This window comes from Temnothorax curvispinosus, unplaced genomic scaffold (genome assembly GCF_003070985.1).
Source record: "Temnothorax curvispinosus isolate PA1 unplaced genomic scaffold, ASM307098v1 QBEX01004091.1, whole genome shotgun sequence".
Lineage (NCBI taxonomy): Eukaryota > Metazoa > Arthropoda > Insecta > Hymenoptera > Formicidae > Temnothorax > Temnothorax curvispinosus.
The window spans coordinates 24385-44786 of NW_020213871.1; the positions used below are offsets into that span (position 1 = coordinate 24385).

Below are 20402 nucleotides of genomic sequence, written 5' to 3' on the forward strand. Positions count from 1 at the left end.
GGTCACATTCGTTAGTCTCAGCCGTTAGTCTTCGAGGATCTCTCGACAGATTAAGTCGTTACCGTGCAAAATATATTTTCGATTTATAGTGATTATGTGCTACAAGTACAATTAATTGTAACAAAGAGTTTAATTTTAATCGGCAATTTAAATGCATACAGTGAGTAATTAGAAAATACTTACATATCTCTCTTTAAAAACAGAAAACATCTGTAGAATATAATTTAAATAGTTTTGAAGTACGAGTATGATGAGATTAATTCCATTTCATTTACGCTGTTCTTTTCAGAATTATTAAAATTGTTAGAGTAACATAAACGACTTTAATACAGACAATTCAGAGTATTATAATTTAACAATCTCGGGTATTAGAATATACCCCGTGTTGAAGTATAAACTAAAGAACTCTCTTTGAAGATTACAGTTATTATATTTAATTTATATTAAACATTACAGAGACATATATTTAACATAAAAATAATTAAAAATAAGGTAATAAAAAACGAGCTTAAACAAATAACACTTATTATGTGCGTTATGTTCGTCGGTTAAACTCATTTAAATTATGTTCTACATAGGTATGTTCAATTTTCAACTCCAAGAAAGATATTCAAGCGTTTTATTTCTGGTAAAATGTCTTGTGCAATGTCTGTATTAAATGCAACATTATTTTTATATTCAAATTAATTCAAATTTCAAGAACTATCAAGAAAATTTATTCTCTCTTCTTTTTCTCCTTTTCTTCGAGATAAATTCATTCTGGTTTTATTATGATTTACTACTGTAGACTGTATGCTGTAAATTCAAATTCATATATCTCAAAAAGATATTCTTGCAGAGACTCAGTATGAAAATTGGTATGGCATTTCTAACGCTATTATTAAATAGTGGCTTACTATTCGTCGGCGTTACAACTCAAGAAATCGATTCTAGCAGCATTACAGACGACAGTTATTTTCGTTTACCGAACCACATAATACCGCAGCACTATGACATTGAACTTGAGCTATACATGTACATACAAGAAGAAGTCAACAATACCGTTTCTGATATCCATGGCAAAATGGTTGTCAATATTAGTGTTGTTCAGAAAACATATAGTATAAGTTTGCACGCAGAAAAACCTTACGTACTTATACTAAAGTCTATGTTGGTTAAAGAACACATGGACATACAAACAAGTGTACAAGCGGTGAAATATGGCTATTGTAATATATCGAACACTAGGACTTTTTATTTTAATACTGAGATATTACCAGGGAATTACAATTTAATAATACATTTTTATACTATATATGATGCAAATGATAAAGCAAACAGTTGGTTCAAGACACTTTATCGCGATACGAAAGGAATGACAACGTGAGTAAACATTATAACAAACTGTTATACGATTCTATAAGTACTGTTTATTATGTTTTTCCATAAATAATTTCCAATAACACTAACAAAATAAAATATTCATTAAATATGCAGTTTTCTGTTATTAAATATATCATATATCGTTGATATGTATCAGATTCGTTGCCGGAACGCATTTCCTGGGGATTGGCGCTCGAAAAATATTTCCATGTTGGGACGAGCCGGGAATAAGAGCTACCTTTAACATCTCCATAAAACACCACAAAGAACACACGGTTTTATCAAACATGCCGAAACTAATGACAGTTCTGGATAAAGATGGGGAAAAAGCGTGGTCGCGATTCAGTACCACTCCTGCGATACCTACTTATCTCATAGCAATTACAATTAATATCGAACCCAATTTCCTACTCAAAATTGATAATAAAGTCGGCAACATATGGCGCAGACGTATTGTGTCATATATTAGTGACTTCGCAGAAACGTTTGCTGCACAAGTCGCAGAATATTTTCATGAGAAATTTGAAATCGTAAAAATGAATCCACAATCGTTAGATATTGTTGTAATTCCAGTTCTTCCAGACAACGGCATCGCGAATTGGGGACTCATTTTGTATAGGTAATATATCTAATCAGAAAAATACATTAATTTATAATTAAGTATAACTTCTTATATATTTTGGGACAGAAGATAAATTTATCTTTTGGCTAGGTTGATTTATTCCAATAAATTCATAGAAGAATGTACATTTTATCATGTCGTCTGTATTTGTTGAAAATACGTTTCTGTTTCACATTGTTTTAATATAGATACGTAAAAATATTATGTAATTTTATTATAAAAAAATAAGTTATTAATATATATACAACAAGGTATATTATTTTTACTTTTTCACATAATCTTTACGAAATAATTAACAATAAGATTTATGTATTATATAATATGTTTTTTAGAGAAAAATTGCTTAAATATTTATATCTTTTATTATTGAAATATATCAAATTTTGTATTCATATTTATTAAAGACAAGAGCTAGTTTACTTAATAATAAATTGTTTATTACTTTTAATTGCATATTTTTCAGTTAATAGATAAATAGATGAATCTAATGCATATAGTATATACAACATAATTTATGTGTAAAAAATAATTAAATAATTTAGTAGACATGATTATATATATATAAATTTAGTAGGCATGATTAATACACTGTATATTGTATAATAAGGATTCAGCACAACCGCATTACATACTCATATCATGAATTTTCAGGGAAACAGATATTGTTTATGAAAAAGGATTAGATTCTGCTATGCAAAAAATAAGAGTGGCGAGTTTAGTAGCGCGTGAAATGGCACATCATTGGTATGGTAATTATATTAGCCCATTTTGGTGGAATAACTTTTGGCTAAACGATGGTATTGCTATGCTGCTTGGAATGCATGCTATTGATAAGGTTAATTGTTTTCTGATATTTTTTATCTTTTTAAAGCTGATTTTCTTACGAAGTAAAAAAACCTGTTATTATTATAATAATGTTATAATTCATGTACATCTCTTGTGTCTGTTAAAATCAAGATGCTTATCAAATAATTCTTTTCAATTTTTAAAAAATTTTAAACTTAATCATTTTTAGATTATTTTTAATTCATTTCAAATTTACACAGCATCTAAGTTTAACTCAAGCAAATTTTATTTTATATTTTTATAATTAATGATAAGAAATGCTAAAGCAATTTTTAATAATAAACAGTAGCGCTGGTGCATATAATATGAACATCTCTCTTAATTGATTATTTATTCGACTTTATTAAATCTTTTTTAGATCTATCCAAAATTTCGAATATTGGATTTGTTTGTAGTCCAGATTCTACATGAATCTCTCCATTTAGATTCTTTTGCTATGCAACCTCTCTACTATAAATTAAATATTGAGAGTCCCACAGAAATTAATTCACTCTTCTCTTTTCCCCGTTACATCAAAGGTGAGATTAAAATGGTATAAATATAATTAAACAATTATCTATAAATTTCTGAACATAAATCAAATAAGGAAATTTAGCGCTAAATTTATATCTGTGGTTTATTTATGTATAAATTTTATTACAACAAGAAAAAGATAAATGTTAGGATCACATTTAAATTAAATATAAAGTTAGGATTTTTTTTAAATTAATCTTTATTTTTTCTCAACAAAAAGTTATGTTTATAAGAATACGAATAAGAATAAAGAAAAATAAATTTATTTTAAATATATTTAATTATATGTTATGATAAATTGTGTTGTAGCGTCTTCAATATTGCGCATGCTGCAGCATGTGCTTACCGATGATGTGTTTTGGCATGGTGTCAAGTCACATTTAAAGGCGTAGTAAGTAATAATTATTGTCATACAATAATTACGTGAATTTAGATATAATAAGTATAATAATTGGAAATTCTATAAAATATTTGGATGTAATTATGCATTTAAAATTTACTATTCATTTACATATTTATTCATATTTCACGCTTCTAAAAGTCATATTTATTGTATTATAATTTTAATTGAATATAAGTTAATCTTTTTTTCTATATTATTTACAATAAGTTATACTAAAATATTATTACATTTATAAACTTATATCTTTTAAATTGAGATACACGCGTAAAGTTAAACAATTTTATATTATTTGATGCGACATGTCTTAGTATTTATTGTTAATAATGTGAAATTTTACAAATTTAGTATGTTTGACAAAGCAAATTCCAACAATTTCTGGCACATTATGCAAGATGCCAAACATAGTTCATCACTCGGAAAAAGATTTAACATAAGACGAGTAATGAATACTTGGAGGGACAAAACCTATTATCCTGTGCTGAACGTTAAACGAAATTATATAGATTTTGGAGATCTATTAATATCGATAGATAACCTTGATACACAGAAACAGGATAAATGGTGGATACCTGTGACCATCACTACGCAGACAGAATGTAATTTTACCCAATCTTTTCATCATTACGGCACGTGGTTAAAAACCACGCGGTGGAATGTTCCATATTGTGAAATTCGTTTGCCGTATGAAGAAAGCGGTTGGATAATAGTTAACTTACAGCAAACTGGTAAGCTTATTATATTTGTTCCGTATATATAATAATTAAATAATTGTACATTAATTCACAATTTTATTTATTATTTTACAAAAGCTGAAGATATATATTTCACACTTTACATAAATAATATGCTATTTGATAAAATATTGTTTAATATATTTTGCTCTATTATTTTTGTATTTAAGATAAATTTTATTTAAACAATATTGTCATTATTTTTATGTATTTAATGTAAATGTATACAAACTTCTTTACACGTAGCTTAATTTTTGCAAAACAAACTAAAATAATTTATGTAATATGTAATTTACATTTCTTTTAATATAAATATATATAATTTCTGACAAACTTTTTATGCTCTTTAAAAAGAAGAAGAAAAATGCAGATATTCAAAAATATATTTTAATAAATCTCTAATAAAAGAGATCTGATATTTCTTGAAGAATCTCATAATTGACAAAATTTTTTATTTAACGACAGGTTATTATCGCGTTAATTATGATCGCAAAAATTGGATGAGTATTGCTTCTTATCTACTTGTTGAAAACTATACGAATATACATGTGCTAAATCGTGCTCAAATCATCGATGACGCATTTCATCTAATGTTAGATCACAAACTTGATTCCTCTATATTCTGGAATCTTACGGCTTATTTACATCGAGAGACAGACTATGTTGCGTGGTATCCGATGTTCAAAGCTCTTGAACACATGTCGAGGATTTTTCTATTGCAAGTGAATAAAGTTACAGAAATAAAGGTAGTAATATACTTTGTTCATAAAAAATATTATATGTATATACAGGTATTCCTCGTTTTTCGAAAGTTTAATTTACGCCAGTTTGCTTTTATACAAAAGACCTCACCTGTATTCACTAACCGAAAGAAATTTGAAGAATTTTTGCTTTTATAAAAAAAATTTTTTCCACATAAATTAATAATAATTGCTTCTTCTCTTTATGCCATTTCGGCTTACGAAAGATTTTACAGGAACACTTTACTTTCGGATAATGGGAAAAACTTGTATATAAAATATCAACAACTTTTACTCACTTAAATTTTCAAGAAAATAAAATGTATAAAATAACATTTAAGCATGTTGTATTGTGATCTTATTTATTAGAAAAAGAAAAGGTAAAAGGGGAAGATTTTTACTTGCTTTGTGCTTTATATTGCGTAATTTATGTATGTTAAATAACTTTTTTACATATAGATATATATATTTTTTTTATTTTTGTGTACTTTATACATATATGTATATATGTACATATGTATAAAGTACAACATACATATATGCGGTGATTCTAAAAAGATAAAAAACTTTGGAAACAGTTTTACTGCATTTAAGTAATTAAAGTAAAAAGACTTAGTAAATGATCACATTTTCGTATACATAAATCTTTTTTGTAAAATACCACACAAACTAATATAAAATCCATATTCTTTTAACAATTTTTAGGTAAAATTACAATCCCTATTGACTGCACTTCTTGAGAATATAGGATATAACGAACGTGCTAACGAGAATGATCTTACTAAATTTTTAAGGCAAGAGGCCGTCAAGTGGGCGTGTACTTTGGATGCTACTGAATGCATTTATGAAGCCAAAGAGAAATTAGCACAGCATCTCACAAATCCTGAAAAACACAAGTAACTTATTTTTACAAATTCTTTACAGTCACATTTCTTTTGTATCTCATGTACTTTGTAAAATTTGACTGAGATGTAAGACTATATGATAAATATTTATAACAGATTTATACATCTTATCTTTTATTATTGTAGACTTCTGCCATGGTGGAAGCACTGGACTTATTGTAAAGGTTTAATTGCGACAAACATTACGACATGGTCAAAATTAATTCGTAAATACGTGAAGAAACGTGATCCCGACATTGTAAAAGCTGTGGCATACTATGATGAGTTTAATATTATCCAAATCTTTTTGCAAATAATGTCGAAGGAAAATGGTGTTATACCAAATACTGAACACCGTGTTCACGGCTTTTTTCATATCGTTGCAAAGAATGCAAAACGAAATATAGTACTTGATTATTTATTAAAAGAATTTACGGAATTAAAACCCACGTAACTATATTTATTTTATATTATACCATATTATTTTTTAAATATTCTAAATATTTTTTATATATTCTATTTGCAATAATAGAAAAGTGTTGCTTATACATGTACTAATTACAAATGTGCTATTTTTTTTATAGAGAAGTTAGCTTGGCTGCGGCATTAGTTCATATTATTAATCATGTGTATACTAAGGAACAAATTTGGAAGGTAAATTGTATGAATTTGAATAACATCTTTTTATTATAATTAGATTTATTTCTGTAATGTATATAAAATTTTATTATTCTGATTATCTCTAAAAACTGTAAAAAAATATGTTATATTAGACGCAAGGGAATAACATGATGTACATATATTATCTGTTATATTGTGTAACAAGAAAATTATTTATTAACTGTGAACGTTAAAATAATTTGTTTTAGATACACACATTCGCGAAAAAGACAATTGATGACAGATATGTATATTTGGCTGTTAGACATAAGATAAGATCACGCTGGTTTGAAATTACCCGTCAGCTTATTTATCTTATGAATTTTTAAAAGTCAAAAGATGTTACATATATGTAGATAATCAATGGAAGATTATTATAATGCTTGTCCATATTTATCTGCATAAATGTTTAATAATTTTTTAATTTATACTAAGAATAATTTATACTGTTATTATTATGTTATATTTATGATATATTGTTTTTTAAATTACTTTTGTAATTGACGCATGCAATTCATTATTTTGAACACAGAGTTTATTTGATAATGCAATTACAGGTGTTGAATAAAGAATATTTTTTAATATTATCAATAACATTTATTTAGTCAATAAAATTTGCCTTTTCTACCTTATCATTAGAATAGATATAGATATAGATATAGATTATATTTAAGATATTATTATACGCTCAATCTATATATCGTTATACGACAATCATATTATTTATTTTTATTAATCTATTCATATTCATTTAACAGTTCCTTAATATCTTCGATATACAAACAATATGTTCTGTGTATATAAGGCACATAGGGTGCAGGTATCACAAGTTTTTAAGAAACTTTTGGCGAAGCTTTAAAGATGTTTTAAAAAAGACGAGGTCTTTTAAACGCGTGTTGTCTAAGTTTGAAACAAATAACACTTTACAACAATATATAATATATAATACTATAATATATTAAATTTAAATATTTGCATATATAAATATTTAAATCTAGCGCAGATTGATTACCCTTTATTGCAATGTCGCGACGACATGTAATACAACATTGACACTGTCCTGCAAGCGGGCAGTTTGATTCTCTGCCTCACCACCGTCACCCACTTGCACCTGTTTCGTGGCTCACGGACCAAATGCGGATCATGAAACATAATTATACCGATCATTGTGCAACGGTGCGCGGTGCTGCGCACCACGCGGCTGTATGCGTTTCGTTAGTGATAACGCACGCGCCGAGTAGCTAGAAGCAGTCACTATTGAGTGAATGGTGATCGGTATAAACAAGCCAATGACACTCGAGAGAGACCTACATATCTTTCTTCTGAACCAACGAGAACCAGGGACGTTTTATTACCTACACTCAGAAATCCAAAACAGAGTAACAGAGAAATTCGAAAATTTATATTATCTTATTTATTTAAAAAATAAATATGTATAAATTCAAGAAAACGCGTGCGCGCTTATAGCACTTTGTGGATCAGCAATAACCATATATTCTCCGAATAGAATGTTGTTTACCTACAATTTTTGCAGATGATGCTTCGTGTCTGAAAGATATTTTCTCACATAAGTTTATAGTCCCTCTTTTCTTCTTGTTTTTTTAAGGCGTAGCTGATCCTAAATAGGGAAATAAGAGAAATGATAATTTTTATAGTTTTTTAACTTTTATTTTTGTCAATATATAATCAAGACGTAAAATGCTTAGGGTACATAAATGAGCTAAAGCGGCACTGTCAGAAGAGACATGCACTTTATGCGACAGGGGAAGGAAAAGACGCGTTGATAGTTTCTCTCACTATGCGCGTCTTTCTTTTTTAATCTGACAAGGACTATCTTTTTTTTTACTTTCACAAGGACTCAGTGCACTATCGCTCGCGCTCATTGATCCGCGCGAGTGCATTTATGCAGATTATCATATGCAATTTGTGTCACATGAGAGAGATGTCGGACGAAAATATTGGCAACTATTTTACACGCATATACTAAACGCAACTAATACTTATTTGAAAACTACTCTACATTAAATATATAACACATTAAAATAATAGCATCGATAAAAGTTAAATATTTTTACGTATAATTTTGAATATTACATAATTAATTATTTATATTATTATATGTTATTAATATGAAGATTAAACTTACAAACTATATTCTGTTTTTCTAACTATATTCTGTTTTTATGTCTTTAAATACACGGATGTAGTCGCTTTTCTTGATGTACGGAGAAAAATCGGTGATGCATGCTATCCATTATGTATTATTATTGTTTATAAAACCAAAGAGAAGAACATTGAGCAGTTGGATAATCCAAAACACTGGCCTTTAGCTAATTTGTGATGCGCTCCTTTATTATCTACACGCCTTATTATACCAGATGTCACACGCAACACTGTTGCACGCCAGATGTTTGTTAGAAGAGGCTAGTAAGTGCAGCCTACGTTTCTCTTAAATACTAAGCTAGCCACCTCTGTATGACAATGAAATGGGAAACATAAATGGTCAAGAATAAGAGCCTATACTTAGCTCAGCTAATTCAAGAGAACTTCACAATACAAGGATATTATGTCGTAATCATCTTTTCAATCTGTTCTATCAATTAAAAATACAAATTGTATTATTGGAATCTTTTTTTAATTTTCTTCTTTATACTTTATGTAACCAAGAATATAATTTATCAATTTCTCTTTAAATAACTATAAGTTTGTTCAAATTTAAATAAACTTTATTCTTTACTCTCTCGTGTAAGGAGATGAAAAGAATTGATAAAATGCAATTACAAGATAAGATAAATCCATACAGACACCTTTGAAAACTTAAAGTAGTGGAGAGACTAAATAAATTAAATTTATTGCAGCTTATTGGAACTAAAGTCCCATTTTTCAACACTCAATGTTTGTAACAATGCATGATTAGAAAGACAGTAATTAAAATCATCCCGGATATTACCTGAATATTTTAAGTATTTGCAATTATCTTGATAATAATATAATATCTGTGTTTGAGTAATGCCTGTAATTTTGTGTAATGAGTAGGATACCTTGAGTATAAAAATTACGGAGATTAGTACTGATTGTTACTGACTAGAATGTTTCGTTAGTACTGATGATAGCAGCTGTGAATAAAATGAGTCGCGTTGTATTGTACTTAAAAGTAAAATAAAAAACGTAATTAAGTTATTCCGCGAGCAGAACTGCCGAGTATTGCGCGGGGTGGGGCACCTAATGAGAAAGGACTGAAACCACACGCGTGCACCATTCATAGTTGTCCACGCACGTAATCGCTGATCCATATAGCGGCCTCCGCATTCGACGCACTGACATATCGGCATATGCTCGCCGATGTACATCACGGTGGAGTCTCGTCGTGTGAGCGGCATTGTTTCTTTGCGGCATCTCCATTTTTCCCCCCTACCTTCTCCCGCGTGCGTCCTTAGAAAAACTCGTTTCTACTCGTCGACGCGATCTGTTCCAAGGGTAGCTACTTCGCGCATTCATGATCTGATCTTAATTCCATTGCGGCTAGATAAAGAGGTGTGACGCGATCACAGGCGATGCAAGTCTCGCATTTGCGCGATTGCCGATCGCCGATCGCCCGCAATGCGAGGGTGTACGCAAGGTTACAAGGTCACGGAAGTCCGTTCGCTCGGGAGTAAGCGTGAGGATCGCGAGGAAGTAAACTCCTCCTGAACTCGGAGGTACTTCCTGTATACCCTGTATCTTATCGTCGGAATAATGTCGTGCATAATTAATTTATTCGTCGGGACAGTCCATCACCGAGCTTACTTGATTACGCTTATGCGTAGGTAGAATTTTTTCCCATCGTAATGTCAACACTCAAGTCTCTCTTAATAGCTCTCTCCGCTAATGTCAATAAATGTCGATGACGTAGGTTTTGGAAGCATATAATGAGTCAATTACAAAGTTGCGACGGCAGCTGTTACAAATGATTATTACGTTATTTATAACAGTAATCGTTCTTTTTATGTCGTACTTTATAAAAAAAATTTCCATATTGCGTTCTTTAAATTCTTTGGATAATTATTGACGACAGTTCATATATGCGATATTTACATATATAGATGCAATATTGAGTGACGTGAAAGTAAGCATAAATAAAATTATTGTTTGAATAGAGAACTACAATTTTCCAAAATATTCTACTTAATGTTAATACAAAATTATTCAAAAATAATAAATGTTTATTTAATCACTAAGTAAAATATGGTTAAAAGAAGCTATGACCATTAATTTTATTAAACGATTGTATTGTCTCACGATAAGACAATAAAATTAAATACTATATTTAAGTAAAATATTCATTTTACTTAAAAATATATTATTTAATTTATGCAGGTATATTTTATAATTATATTTTATCTCGCTTTTTTCTTTTGCTCTTTCTTTGTCTAAAGCATAAATATACATTTATCTCATTTTAAATTTAAAAAAAAGATAACGATAATGTTAAAGGGAATAAATAACATCTTATTGCTATGCAGTTCTTAGAACTTAAATTGCTTCACGAAGCGCAACAATGTGGACGCAATTTAATTGCACCGAGCCCAAAATGCCAATGCAATGACAAAGAATAAAAAATAAAAAAAAGAATATAGAATAAAAATCTGTCTGTCACGCGATTTGTCAGAGAACTCTTTATATTTTTTCTTTTTTGAAACAAAAAAATTTGTTTTCTTAATTCTGTAATATTTTCTATTTATTTTGGTATTTTCTTTCTTCTTTTTTTTCTCTTCATCTCTTTTATTTAGATTGATCTTCTTATAATTTTTTAGCAATTAAAATTCTTTATCTTTACGTAGCAGTGCACAAATAATACTAATTATAAGATGAAAAAAATATTTAAACGAGTAACCTCTTTTTGAGTTTGATTTTTTGAAGTGTATAAAGTTTTATAAAATAACAATATAACTTAATGTCCATGGCACGAGCAGTCATTCCCTTCGTCTTCACCACTTGCTGGAAGTAGCCTAAACAAAAGAGATGCGCATTTCCCGGAGCTGTCACAGCCGCGTTTTAGTTTACCGCCACTGATCAAGTGCCGCTGCTGCTCCTCGCCTCTCACGTGTTTAATGACATGCAATTTTGCAACGTATCTTTGCAGAGTCCTTGGGCCGGGAAACTATATAAACCGAGTGTTTATAATTGGCCAGGCTAGCCGCCAGGATTTTTAACCAGGCAAGATGTCGTTCTGCTCGCTCGCCCTATTCTGCGCAACCGCGTTTGTGCTCGCCGCGGCTCAGGATTTCGAACTTCGTAAGTCCTTTGTTCAACCATCAATTCTCTTTGTCTGATTTATAAGGGTTGTTTCTATAACTTCAAATTTAATTAACTGTCTACATCGTTTCAATCTTGTCTCGAGTAAGAAGCAGTTAATCAGAAAATTTTTACCTAACTTCGAGTAATATTTATAACAGTTTTAAAAATCACTTCCTAAGTGTGCGGACAAAAAAGTACGTGTGCATCTTTTGAGTTTAAAATTTCGTATAATACGTCGTATAATACGTCAATTCCCATGTGACATAAAATCTTTTTTGACTGTTTACTGGAGATAATTGTTACTCTTTAATAATAGAGAACTACTCCGTTATTGTTATACGATGATCTTAACATTATTTGTATATAATTTTTATATAAAAAAAAAAACAATTTTTACATATTAAAAAATTTAATCATCAAATTTAACGAATTTAACAATTTGCCGAATAGTTGAAGTGTTAATGTAATATATACATAATTAAATAATATACACACACTCTCTCTCTCTCTCTCTCTGATGTGTGTAACACTTTAATCGATTTTTGATGATTAATATATGCCATCTTACAAATAGATTATGAATTGTAATTGATAATGTCATTTTTACAATGTGCTATTGAGATAAAAAATTATAATTAATTATATAAATTATAAGTTACATCAGCTGTACAAATTTAATAAGACATGAAACGCAATCTTCAGCGCGTTTATTGATATATTAATTATGACGCAGATACTACTTTCGCTTTCTTATGTTTTATCCATGCAGAACTAGCAACTGGTTTCAAGAAATTTGCAATGACAAAATGAATCATACATTATCACAAAGTAAATCAAATTAAAGCGTGAGCGAATAAGATAATATTTTAATAGCAGGTATAATATACAACTTTTTTAATGAACTAACTTCGTATAGAGACATCTAAAATAAAAAGAGGTCTACATATAAGCATAAGTTAGCTATTTTTATTTCCGAGTAAAATTATTTACGTCACTGTAAATGAGTTTCCAATTTTTCAAAATAAGAATAAAATTTTGGTATACAAGAAATAAATGTTATAACAATTTGCGCTTAATAGATTATTGAAATAAAAAATATTTTGCATTAATATGTTGCATAATTTACATCGATTTTTAAATAAATTATTTACTATTTTCAACGTTCTTCTATTTATCTTTTAATTTCAGCAATCTTTTTAACGTTAGGCCTGTTCTTTTCAGCAAAACTTTTGCACGGTTCGTCTTTCCTCTTTTTCTTTTCATGTTGGAAAGAAAAAGAGAAAAGATGAACCGTGCAAGAAGATCAGCTATTTGTGATGTTGCACTGTAGATCGATTGCACTTCGTGCAAGAAGTTCAACTAAAAAGAACAAGCCTTTTTTTGTTTTTTTTTGCAGATCTACAATTATTTTCTTATTTCAATCTTCAATCGATCTACAGTGCAACAATCACAAATACATAATTTTACACTGCTTGGCAAAAACACAATTAACATATAAACTTTTTTTTTAGTTTTTTTCTATATTTACCTAAGATTTACCTAAGACCTTGTAATATTCTGTAATATTTTGAATATGAATTTATATGAAATTATATTTATATCTACAATTGAGAATGGTTAAGTAATTTTGAATGTAAATTTGCATGTGCATAGACGTTTACGGTTGAGCGGATAATAATTGCATAAGTTTAAACGTTTAATCATATGCTTTTACCATTTTTCCACACATTTTAACCACCAATTATGCTAATTTTAATAACACTCTATTTTTTTGACGAAACATCAAACAAAATACGCTTTTAGGAAAATTGATACGTAATTGATCGGTGCACTTTGTGGCTGGTTTTACTATCGGAGAAAGGAAAGGTTAACATTAACCACAATAAATTCGAAGCTTGTATATAGGATTTCCTAAGCCAGTTTATGCAAGATTCTGTTACAGTGACACATAATGCTAAATATGTTCCAATTAAATACTTAAATAATTAAGTACTCGGTGGAATTAATATTTAAATGTTATAAAGTAATTAGCATTAAAGATAATGATAAAAGTGAACAATATCCGAGTTAGTGATAACAAGATTTGGATTTTATTTTTTATCGCAACTTAGTATAACAGTTACAATAAATAATTAATGTATTATTATTATTATTATTATTATTAATATATTTATATACTTTTTACACAGCTGTGCAAACCTGCAAACATGATGCAGATGATTATTCGTCTTGCTTGAGACTTGCGGTACAAGAAGCATGGCCAAACTTCATCCCAGGTATTAAAAATTGAGCATTGATAATATTTCTATTTGAATTGATTGAAATTATCAAAATTGCATTATACGTTTATTATTATTTAAATGTGCATAAACAAAAATAGACTTGCCATTATTTTATTTATGTTATTTTAATATATTACATATAATATTGCGTGAGCTTTAATAATCTTTTCCGAAAGGTATCCCGAAACTCGATCTGCCGGTCTTGGATCCGTACTTTACCGAAGAACAAAGAACCGTGTACGAAGCTAATGACTTACGTGCAGACATAACAGTCACAAATGTCAACACCTATGGACTTGCGAAGGCTCAATTCTTGGCTGTGAGACCGCACTATTCCGACAATTTCTTCAAATTGGAGATTGATGTCGATTTGCCGAAGGTGCTTATGGAGGGTAATTACAAGGCGGATGGATCCATTGGAACTTTCCAAATTGGCGGCGAAGGTATGCAAATTAATTACTTTTAATATTGACAATAATATATGCATATCACTTACACCATATAAAACACTATAAAATTTATTTAAAAAAAATATCGAAAATACAAAAGAAAACATATGCACTTGCTTTAAACAAATGCTCGTTATTATTTAACTTTTCCTTGCATATAATTCCATTATCATTTAATGACAGATAATAACATAAATCACACTAGAATTAATTTCTTAATATATTTCATTGATAAAGAGAGTGTATATCTGATTTTGATTTTGTCTCTAATATATATTTTCGGGATTTATAAAATCTAAATTTTATAAGCAACATATTAAGATACATTCGTATTAATGAGATTTAATTATTCACGCAAGCGATGTATAATATATTTTATTATTTATCTCGTTAGGATTCTTCAATATTAGCATGGAAGACATTAAAGCCACGTGGACATTGGAAGGACCTGTAGCTAATGATAGATGGACGCTCGACCATTTCTATCTAAACCCGGAAATCGGAAAGATGCAGATCTGGTTCAGTGACATGTTCAACGGTAACGAGGAACTCAGTAAGTAAAAACAGTTTCTTCAAAATATTCTCCGGCTGAAGACGCATTCGCGTTTACCTGGCTCTTACATTTCCATATTTCCACGAACAATATATTATAAGAATTGATTTTTTTTTCCATAAGCTAAACGAGTTATGTCAAAAGGAGGTACTGGGTGCGAAACTTGTATTCCTTCGATCTTATTGCCGTAATTGCCTGTTTCATTATTTCTAATTGTCTTGTTATATCACTTCAGCAATTCCTTGATAATTATTTGATGGGAAACTCTGATACTTATGCTGTAATCGCTCGTTACATAATGCAGAAGCCGGTTAATTTAACCTCCTACTTATTACGCGTCGACATTCTTCGTGACGTGATCGTCGCAGCCGTCAGAGAACTTTACGAATTTTCACTTTCAGATAATGCCGCCATGAGATTCGTGAATGAATATTGGCCGACCTTGTATCGCACGATGCTGCCGTTCCTCACGAAGACCTGGGACGAACGTCTTACTGAAGCCAGCAACCGTATATTCTCCAAGATATCCTTCTCGAAGACGTTCCCTTGAAGCCCTTCCTTTCTGCTAGGGCACGTACATAGCGTAGTATGAAGAGCGTCGAATTTGGAAATCGCAAATATTTTAGTCGACTGCTCGAAATCGGTGCGGAGGAACGTGAAATTTCTCTTTCAGAAGTCTGCGAACATCCTGACGTGAGTTCTTTTTTTTTTTCTCATCATGCGTACTTTTGATAGTGTTATTTACAATTAGATTTGCACGACATCGACATGCGTGTGAATAGTGCGACAATGGCGAGTTTATTGTATAATTATGTAACGTGTAAACATAGATTATTCTTTGTTACTATTATTGTGTTACTGCTATTTCCACTAGTGATTGTTTATGTAAAGCACAGGTGTAATATATAATAAATATCAAAAATAATATATAAAGAGTGCCAGATATATAAATTTAATGATTTTCCCGAATAATTTTTAACTCTCTTGAAAGTTTTCTTCTAAATTATTGTTAGTTTATACACACATATACATATATACGCGTGTAATCAATTTGTTTATATTGTGTAAAATGTAGTAAGTAATAAACGGAAATATATAAACGAATTAATTAATTTTTATCATATATTTATATGATAAAAGTACATTCGTTTTATTCTAATAATATACCATTAATTCCATTAATTGTGCACTAAAACTGTAACACCACATCTGAAACTTAACATGATAACGATTTATATACCTGTTTTACTATGATGTAACTAACAATTACATTTACTATTAACATATAATATATTTATTTTATAGGAGAACATCGACGAGAATTATCTATTAATTTTTGAATATAATTGTATGTTCTTTTCAAGCAATTTGTTCAATTCCTGATTGGTGGACCAAACAATCAATACTTTGTTTTCATGAATAAGCGAGTAATAACAAAAATAGCGTATAAACATTATGTCACCTGCATTTAATTATTATCTTTATTTAGGATTTTGAAATTTCTTTATAGACAAGTTAGTTAGAAGTTAATACATTTTTCAATCGTGTTATTTAATTATTTTTTTTAAAGAAGTCACGAATATACTATATATATTATTCAAGTATAAATTCTTGGAAAATATCAAAATAAAATCAATCTGCTATTTAAAAATTAAAAAACAACTTAAATATGCGTCCATTGTGTTTTTTCTTTTTTAATTAGAAGAATGCCTGATAAGTTGCTGCTATAATGAATCATTTAATTCCCGTGCATACTTAAAATATATCATTGATTTCAATAACAAGAAACTAATGTTAACTAATAAAGATATAATATAGATTTCTTAAGGTATAAGGAACGATTCCACTGGTACATGTCGCAGCAGTTGGTTGACAATGCCAGCAAAGAGTGCCGACAATTTCTTCTTTAGTTGCGGGTCCATCAATTTCAACACTTCTTGCCCATTTTCTCGAAGGAAAAGATTAATCGCCTCGGCTATAAGAATTAAAGAGTAATACAAAGATAAAAATTAATTGTAAAAGTTAACGACTTTCATTACACTAAATATCATAAAAAGAAAGATATTCTATTATTACATCCATTATTAATATTGTTATTTGTAATGTAAATTTAAAACATTTTTCGAAATGGATATGTGTGCATGTCTTATGAATATTTATAGACTGTGTGTGCAAATTGCTTACTGAGTATTCGATTGTTGTTAAAGATCTTGCTGACTCTCATTTGCACATCTTTCACGCTGAGCACGACGTCAAGGTTATCGACGTTCATATACGTCTTTCCCTCTCGCGACTTCGTCGAGATCGTTCCTCTGACTAGTGCTCTAGCATCTCCGAAACGCGCGTGGAATGTACCGTTTCCACTTGCAGGCAAAATTATTAATACACCAGAACTGTGCAGGAATTAAATTTGATGAAATATAGATTCCGTCGTTTAAATATAATAAAAAATACAATTATTCATATGCCTCTTACAGTCTATTATCGAACTAAATTTTCTATCGCTTATAAAAGAAAAATAAATATCATCTATACTTTTTTTCCAAAATATATATAATTTAATATTTTTATACGGATTATGTTGAAAAAATTATTTCATACTCCGTTTAACGTATATCATTTCTTCGTTTAATAAACGCAATTATATAATTGCAATTATATAATTTACGTACCTGGAATAATGAGCGTCTAATATAAGGGCCGGCATTCGTACTATGGCTTGAAAGGGTGAGCCGAGTTTAATATCCTCCACCGAATAGTTACTCGCTCCCTTTACATAAAGATCACGCAGCTGAATCTTATAACCGTTCGTACCACCTGTCAGGGAAAGAGACAGTTCGTCCATCTGGAATAGATAGAATGTGCGGTAGCCAATGTATAACGGTGTAAATTGGAACTTGAATTTTACATATTTGTATCATTGCGTAGTACAATTTATTAAGTCTGATTTTAAACCTGCGAGATTTGGCAGGTGCTTTTCAAAGTGTGAGAGCAGAGCACTGTAAGTACATAATCTTTTATATTGTTGTAATATTATAAGCATAACACTTTTTTTTTATTTAAAATGTTTCTTCTTGGAAGAAATTAATGAATATAAATTAGAGAGACTGAACTTACACGGAACGGCTCTACCGAGGGTAACTCAATTTCGGGTATTCCGATTTTCAGATAAGGTCGCAGGAAGTGCAGAGCGCCGATCAGACAGGTTATCAGCTTTGGATCGCTTTTGGAACATTGCTTCACATATTCGGCTACGAGTAGAATGTTATTATATATGTGTCGGCTGTATATTACTTAAAGTATGCGGTTTAATCACGTATGTTTTGTATTGTTTCATTGTATTGTTCCATTGTATGATAAAATTATATGTTCTTTATATTATTTCTTCTTTATGTTCTTTATGAAGCAGGAGAAATTTGACGTTCCAGATCGTATAAGTAAAAGCGTCAATGAAAGTAAAAAGCGTGTTAAACTCTAGTCGCGTTAAAAGTGAAAGTATCTCGTGACGATAATGCACCTTCAAGAATAAGTATTGCAAATTGGTACAGCTGCAAGAAATTATGCTAAGAGCTCTTTTTATGATCGTTTTTTTCTAATGCTTTACAAAATCATGTCAGGATTGGCCAATGATTAGTATGTCGTATATTAAGTAGATTGCATAATTAGAGCAGTACACATAATACATGTACACATACATATTCAAATATCCGTGACAAATTTAATTTTTTTTTATCAGGAGCGCTGTATTCCATTCTTTATAATGTAAATCTGCAAATAATCATTGATATAGTAATCTTGAATTAATTATACGATAGGCTCGTCGAAGTTAAATAAATAAAGACATAAACTTTACGTCTATGGCGAACTTTGATATTTGATGATTACAACATAGTATTTTCCGCAGAAACAAAGATCCGGCTTTTGCGACAATGCAACGCTATTGCGTGCAGAAAATTACACGTAATTTGAGTTAGAAATTTTTTCATTCTTACAGAAAAATATTTTAGTTATTTTTATACTGATGGTATATAAAATAATTAAATGCGTTCTTATAATTATAAAATAAATTGCGTCCCATTCCTGTCTTCTAGTGTTTCTATGAATGTTACATTCTACTCCATTCTACTCTAATTAACAGTCAATTTACTTGGTATGTACATCTTTTCGATACGATCGAATTTCTTAGCAGTAATCAATTGCAAACTATTGCACCGTTTATGTATTGTAATGAAACTAATCGTTCTTGCAAATTGCGATTCAATTAATTCAAGCATGATCTGCATGATTATAACTTTATGAATATTCAGCGATGATATTAAGGACGCTAACGCGTTAAGTTCGCGGAAAATGGCTTGATTACTCACGGCTCTTGTCGGAGGAGAGAGTTGCCGTGCAGCCGACGACAAGGAGGATGGCCCACAGCCTCTTAGTCATAATTTTTTAATGCAGCCGCGACGGCGACGACGAAGACGAAAGTTTCGCGAAAGTTTCGATTATAGAGACTCGCAGAGTATTCACCTTCGCGACTTCAATCGTACCTATTGTTGAAGCTAGTCACGAGGATCTTATCACGAGCAAGGATCACCGTCGGGCACGACGACGAATTCGACTGAAGACTCGAAATCGGCGCGATAAACGGCACTGTTAGAATAAGACTGACTAGGTATGTTAAGAGAGGGCATTGACAGACGGCAGATCGTAGCTGCACTCGCGGATACTTTCACTGCTGCAACATGCATGCACCTGCGCCTCCTTCGAGTCCTTCGTCGTCTGCAACAGCAGACGAGTCTTATCCAGACCGTGGAGACGGCTAGACGAAAGTGCCTTTATCCAGAAGATATGCGATGATGTCTGTGCGATGATGTCTCCCGCGTATAAATCATTGGCCGTGCGCCGCACGCTCACATAATGAGAAATTTGCAGCGCGCGGCGCTTTGATCATGACGAAAGCATATATTGCATGTACAAATCAGCGTTATAGGTGCAATTTTCTCCAGAGAATAAGCTGACACAAGCACTGAAGAAATTGTGAACATCAATTTCATGAATTAACCTTTGATTACAGGATACGTCCAGAATT

At 30.4% G+C, this 20402-nt stretch overlaps 3 protein-coding genes across 3 annotated transcripts; 2 read left to right on the forward strand and 1 right to left on the reverse strand.

Annotated features, from left to right (window-relative positions):
- The first annotated feature begins 22 nt into the window (after window positions 1-22).
- On the forward strand, window positions 23-7288 carry LOC112453135 (glutamyl aminopeptidase-like). The gene is made up of 12 exons (XM_025013699.1): window positions 23-160; window positions 839-1362; window positions 1520-1981; window positions 2636-2819; window positions 3189-3348; window positions 3653-3734; window positions 4092-4471; window positions 4943-5223; window positions 5923-6113; window positions 6249-6551; window positions 6686-6755; window positions 6971-7288. The coding sequence occupies exons 1-12, from the start codon at window positions 152-154 to the stop codon at window positions 7088-7090; spliced, it is 2766 nt and encodes a 921-aa protein (XP_024869467.1). The 5' UTR covers window positions 23-151; the 3' UTR covers window positions 7091-7288.
- Window positions 7289-11916: 4628 nt separating this feature from the next.
- On the forward strand, window positions 11917-16260 carry LOC112453131 (circadian clock-controlled protein-like). Its single transcript, XM_025013694.1, has 5 exons — window positions 11917-12035; window positions 14228-14314; window positions 14497-14763; window positions 15164-15322; window positions 15724-16260. Exons 1-5 carry the CDS (start codon window positions 11963-11965, stop codon window positions 15870-15872), a joined length of 735 nt encoding a protein of 244 aa, XP_024869462.1. The 5' UTR covers window positions 11917-11962; the 3' UTR covers window positions 15873-16260.
- Window positions 16261-16964: 704 nt separating this feature from the next.
- Window positions 16965-20120, reverse strand: LOC112453133 (protein takeout). Its single transcript, XM_025013697.1, has 5 exons — window positions 19687-20120; window positions 18440-18573; window positions 17995-18167; window positions 17507-17715; window positions 16965-17297 (listed from the first exon to the last, which is right to left on the reverse strand). The coding sequence occupies exons 1-5, from the start codon at window positions 19754-19756 to the stop codon at window positions 17146-17148; spliced, it is 738 nt and encodes a 245-aa protein (XP_024869465.1). The 5' UTR covers window positions 19757-20120; the 3' UTR covers window positions 16965-17145.
- Window positions 20121-20402: the final 282 nt, after the last annotated feature.

What these genes read in the sequence shown, in the direction of transcription:
- LOC112453135 (XM_025013699.1), top strand. An exon ending in GATACGAAAGGAATGACAAC is followed by an intron (nt 1,363 to 1,519) that starts GTGAGTAAACAT and finishes GATATGTATCAG; the next exon opens with ATTCGTTGCCGGAACGCATT. An exon ending in ACAAATCCTGAAAAACACAA is followed by an intron (nt 6,114 to 6,248) that starts GTAACTTATTTT and finishes TTATTATTGTAG; the next exon opens with ACTTCTGCCATGGTGGAAGC.
- LOC112453131 (XM_025013694.1), top strand. Translation starts at nt 11,963, where the DNA reads ATGTCGTTCTGCTCGCTCGCCCTATTCTGCGCAACCGCGTTTGTGCTC. An exon ending in GGCTCAGGATTTCGAACTTC is followed by an intron (nt 12,036 to 14,227) that starts GTAAGTCCTTTG and finishes CTTTTTACACAG; the next exon opens with CTGTGCAAACCTGCAAACAT. An exon ending in CAACGGTAACGAGGAACTCA is followed by an intron (nt 15,323 to 15,723) that starts GTAAGTAAAAAC and finishes TTTCACTTTCAG; the next exon opens with ATAATGCCGCCATGAGATTC.
- LOC112453133 (XM_025013697.1), bottom strand. Translation starts at nt 19,756, where the DNA reads ATGACTAAGAGGCTGTGGGCCATCCTCCTTGTCGTCGGCTGCACGGCA. An exon ending in CCTCGGTAGAGCCGTTCCGT is followed by an intron (nt 18,168 to 18,439) that starts GTAAGTTCAGTC and finishes TATCTATTCCAG; the next exon opens with ATGGACGAACTGTCTCTTTC. An exon ending in TTAGACGCTCATTATTCCAG is followed by an intron (nt 17,716 to 17,994) that starts GTACGTAAATTA and finishes ATTCCTGCACAG; the next exon opens with TTCTGGTGTATTAATAATTT.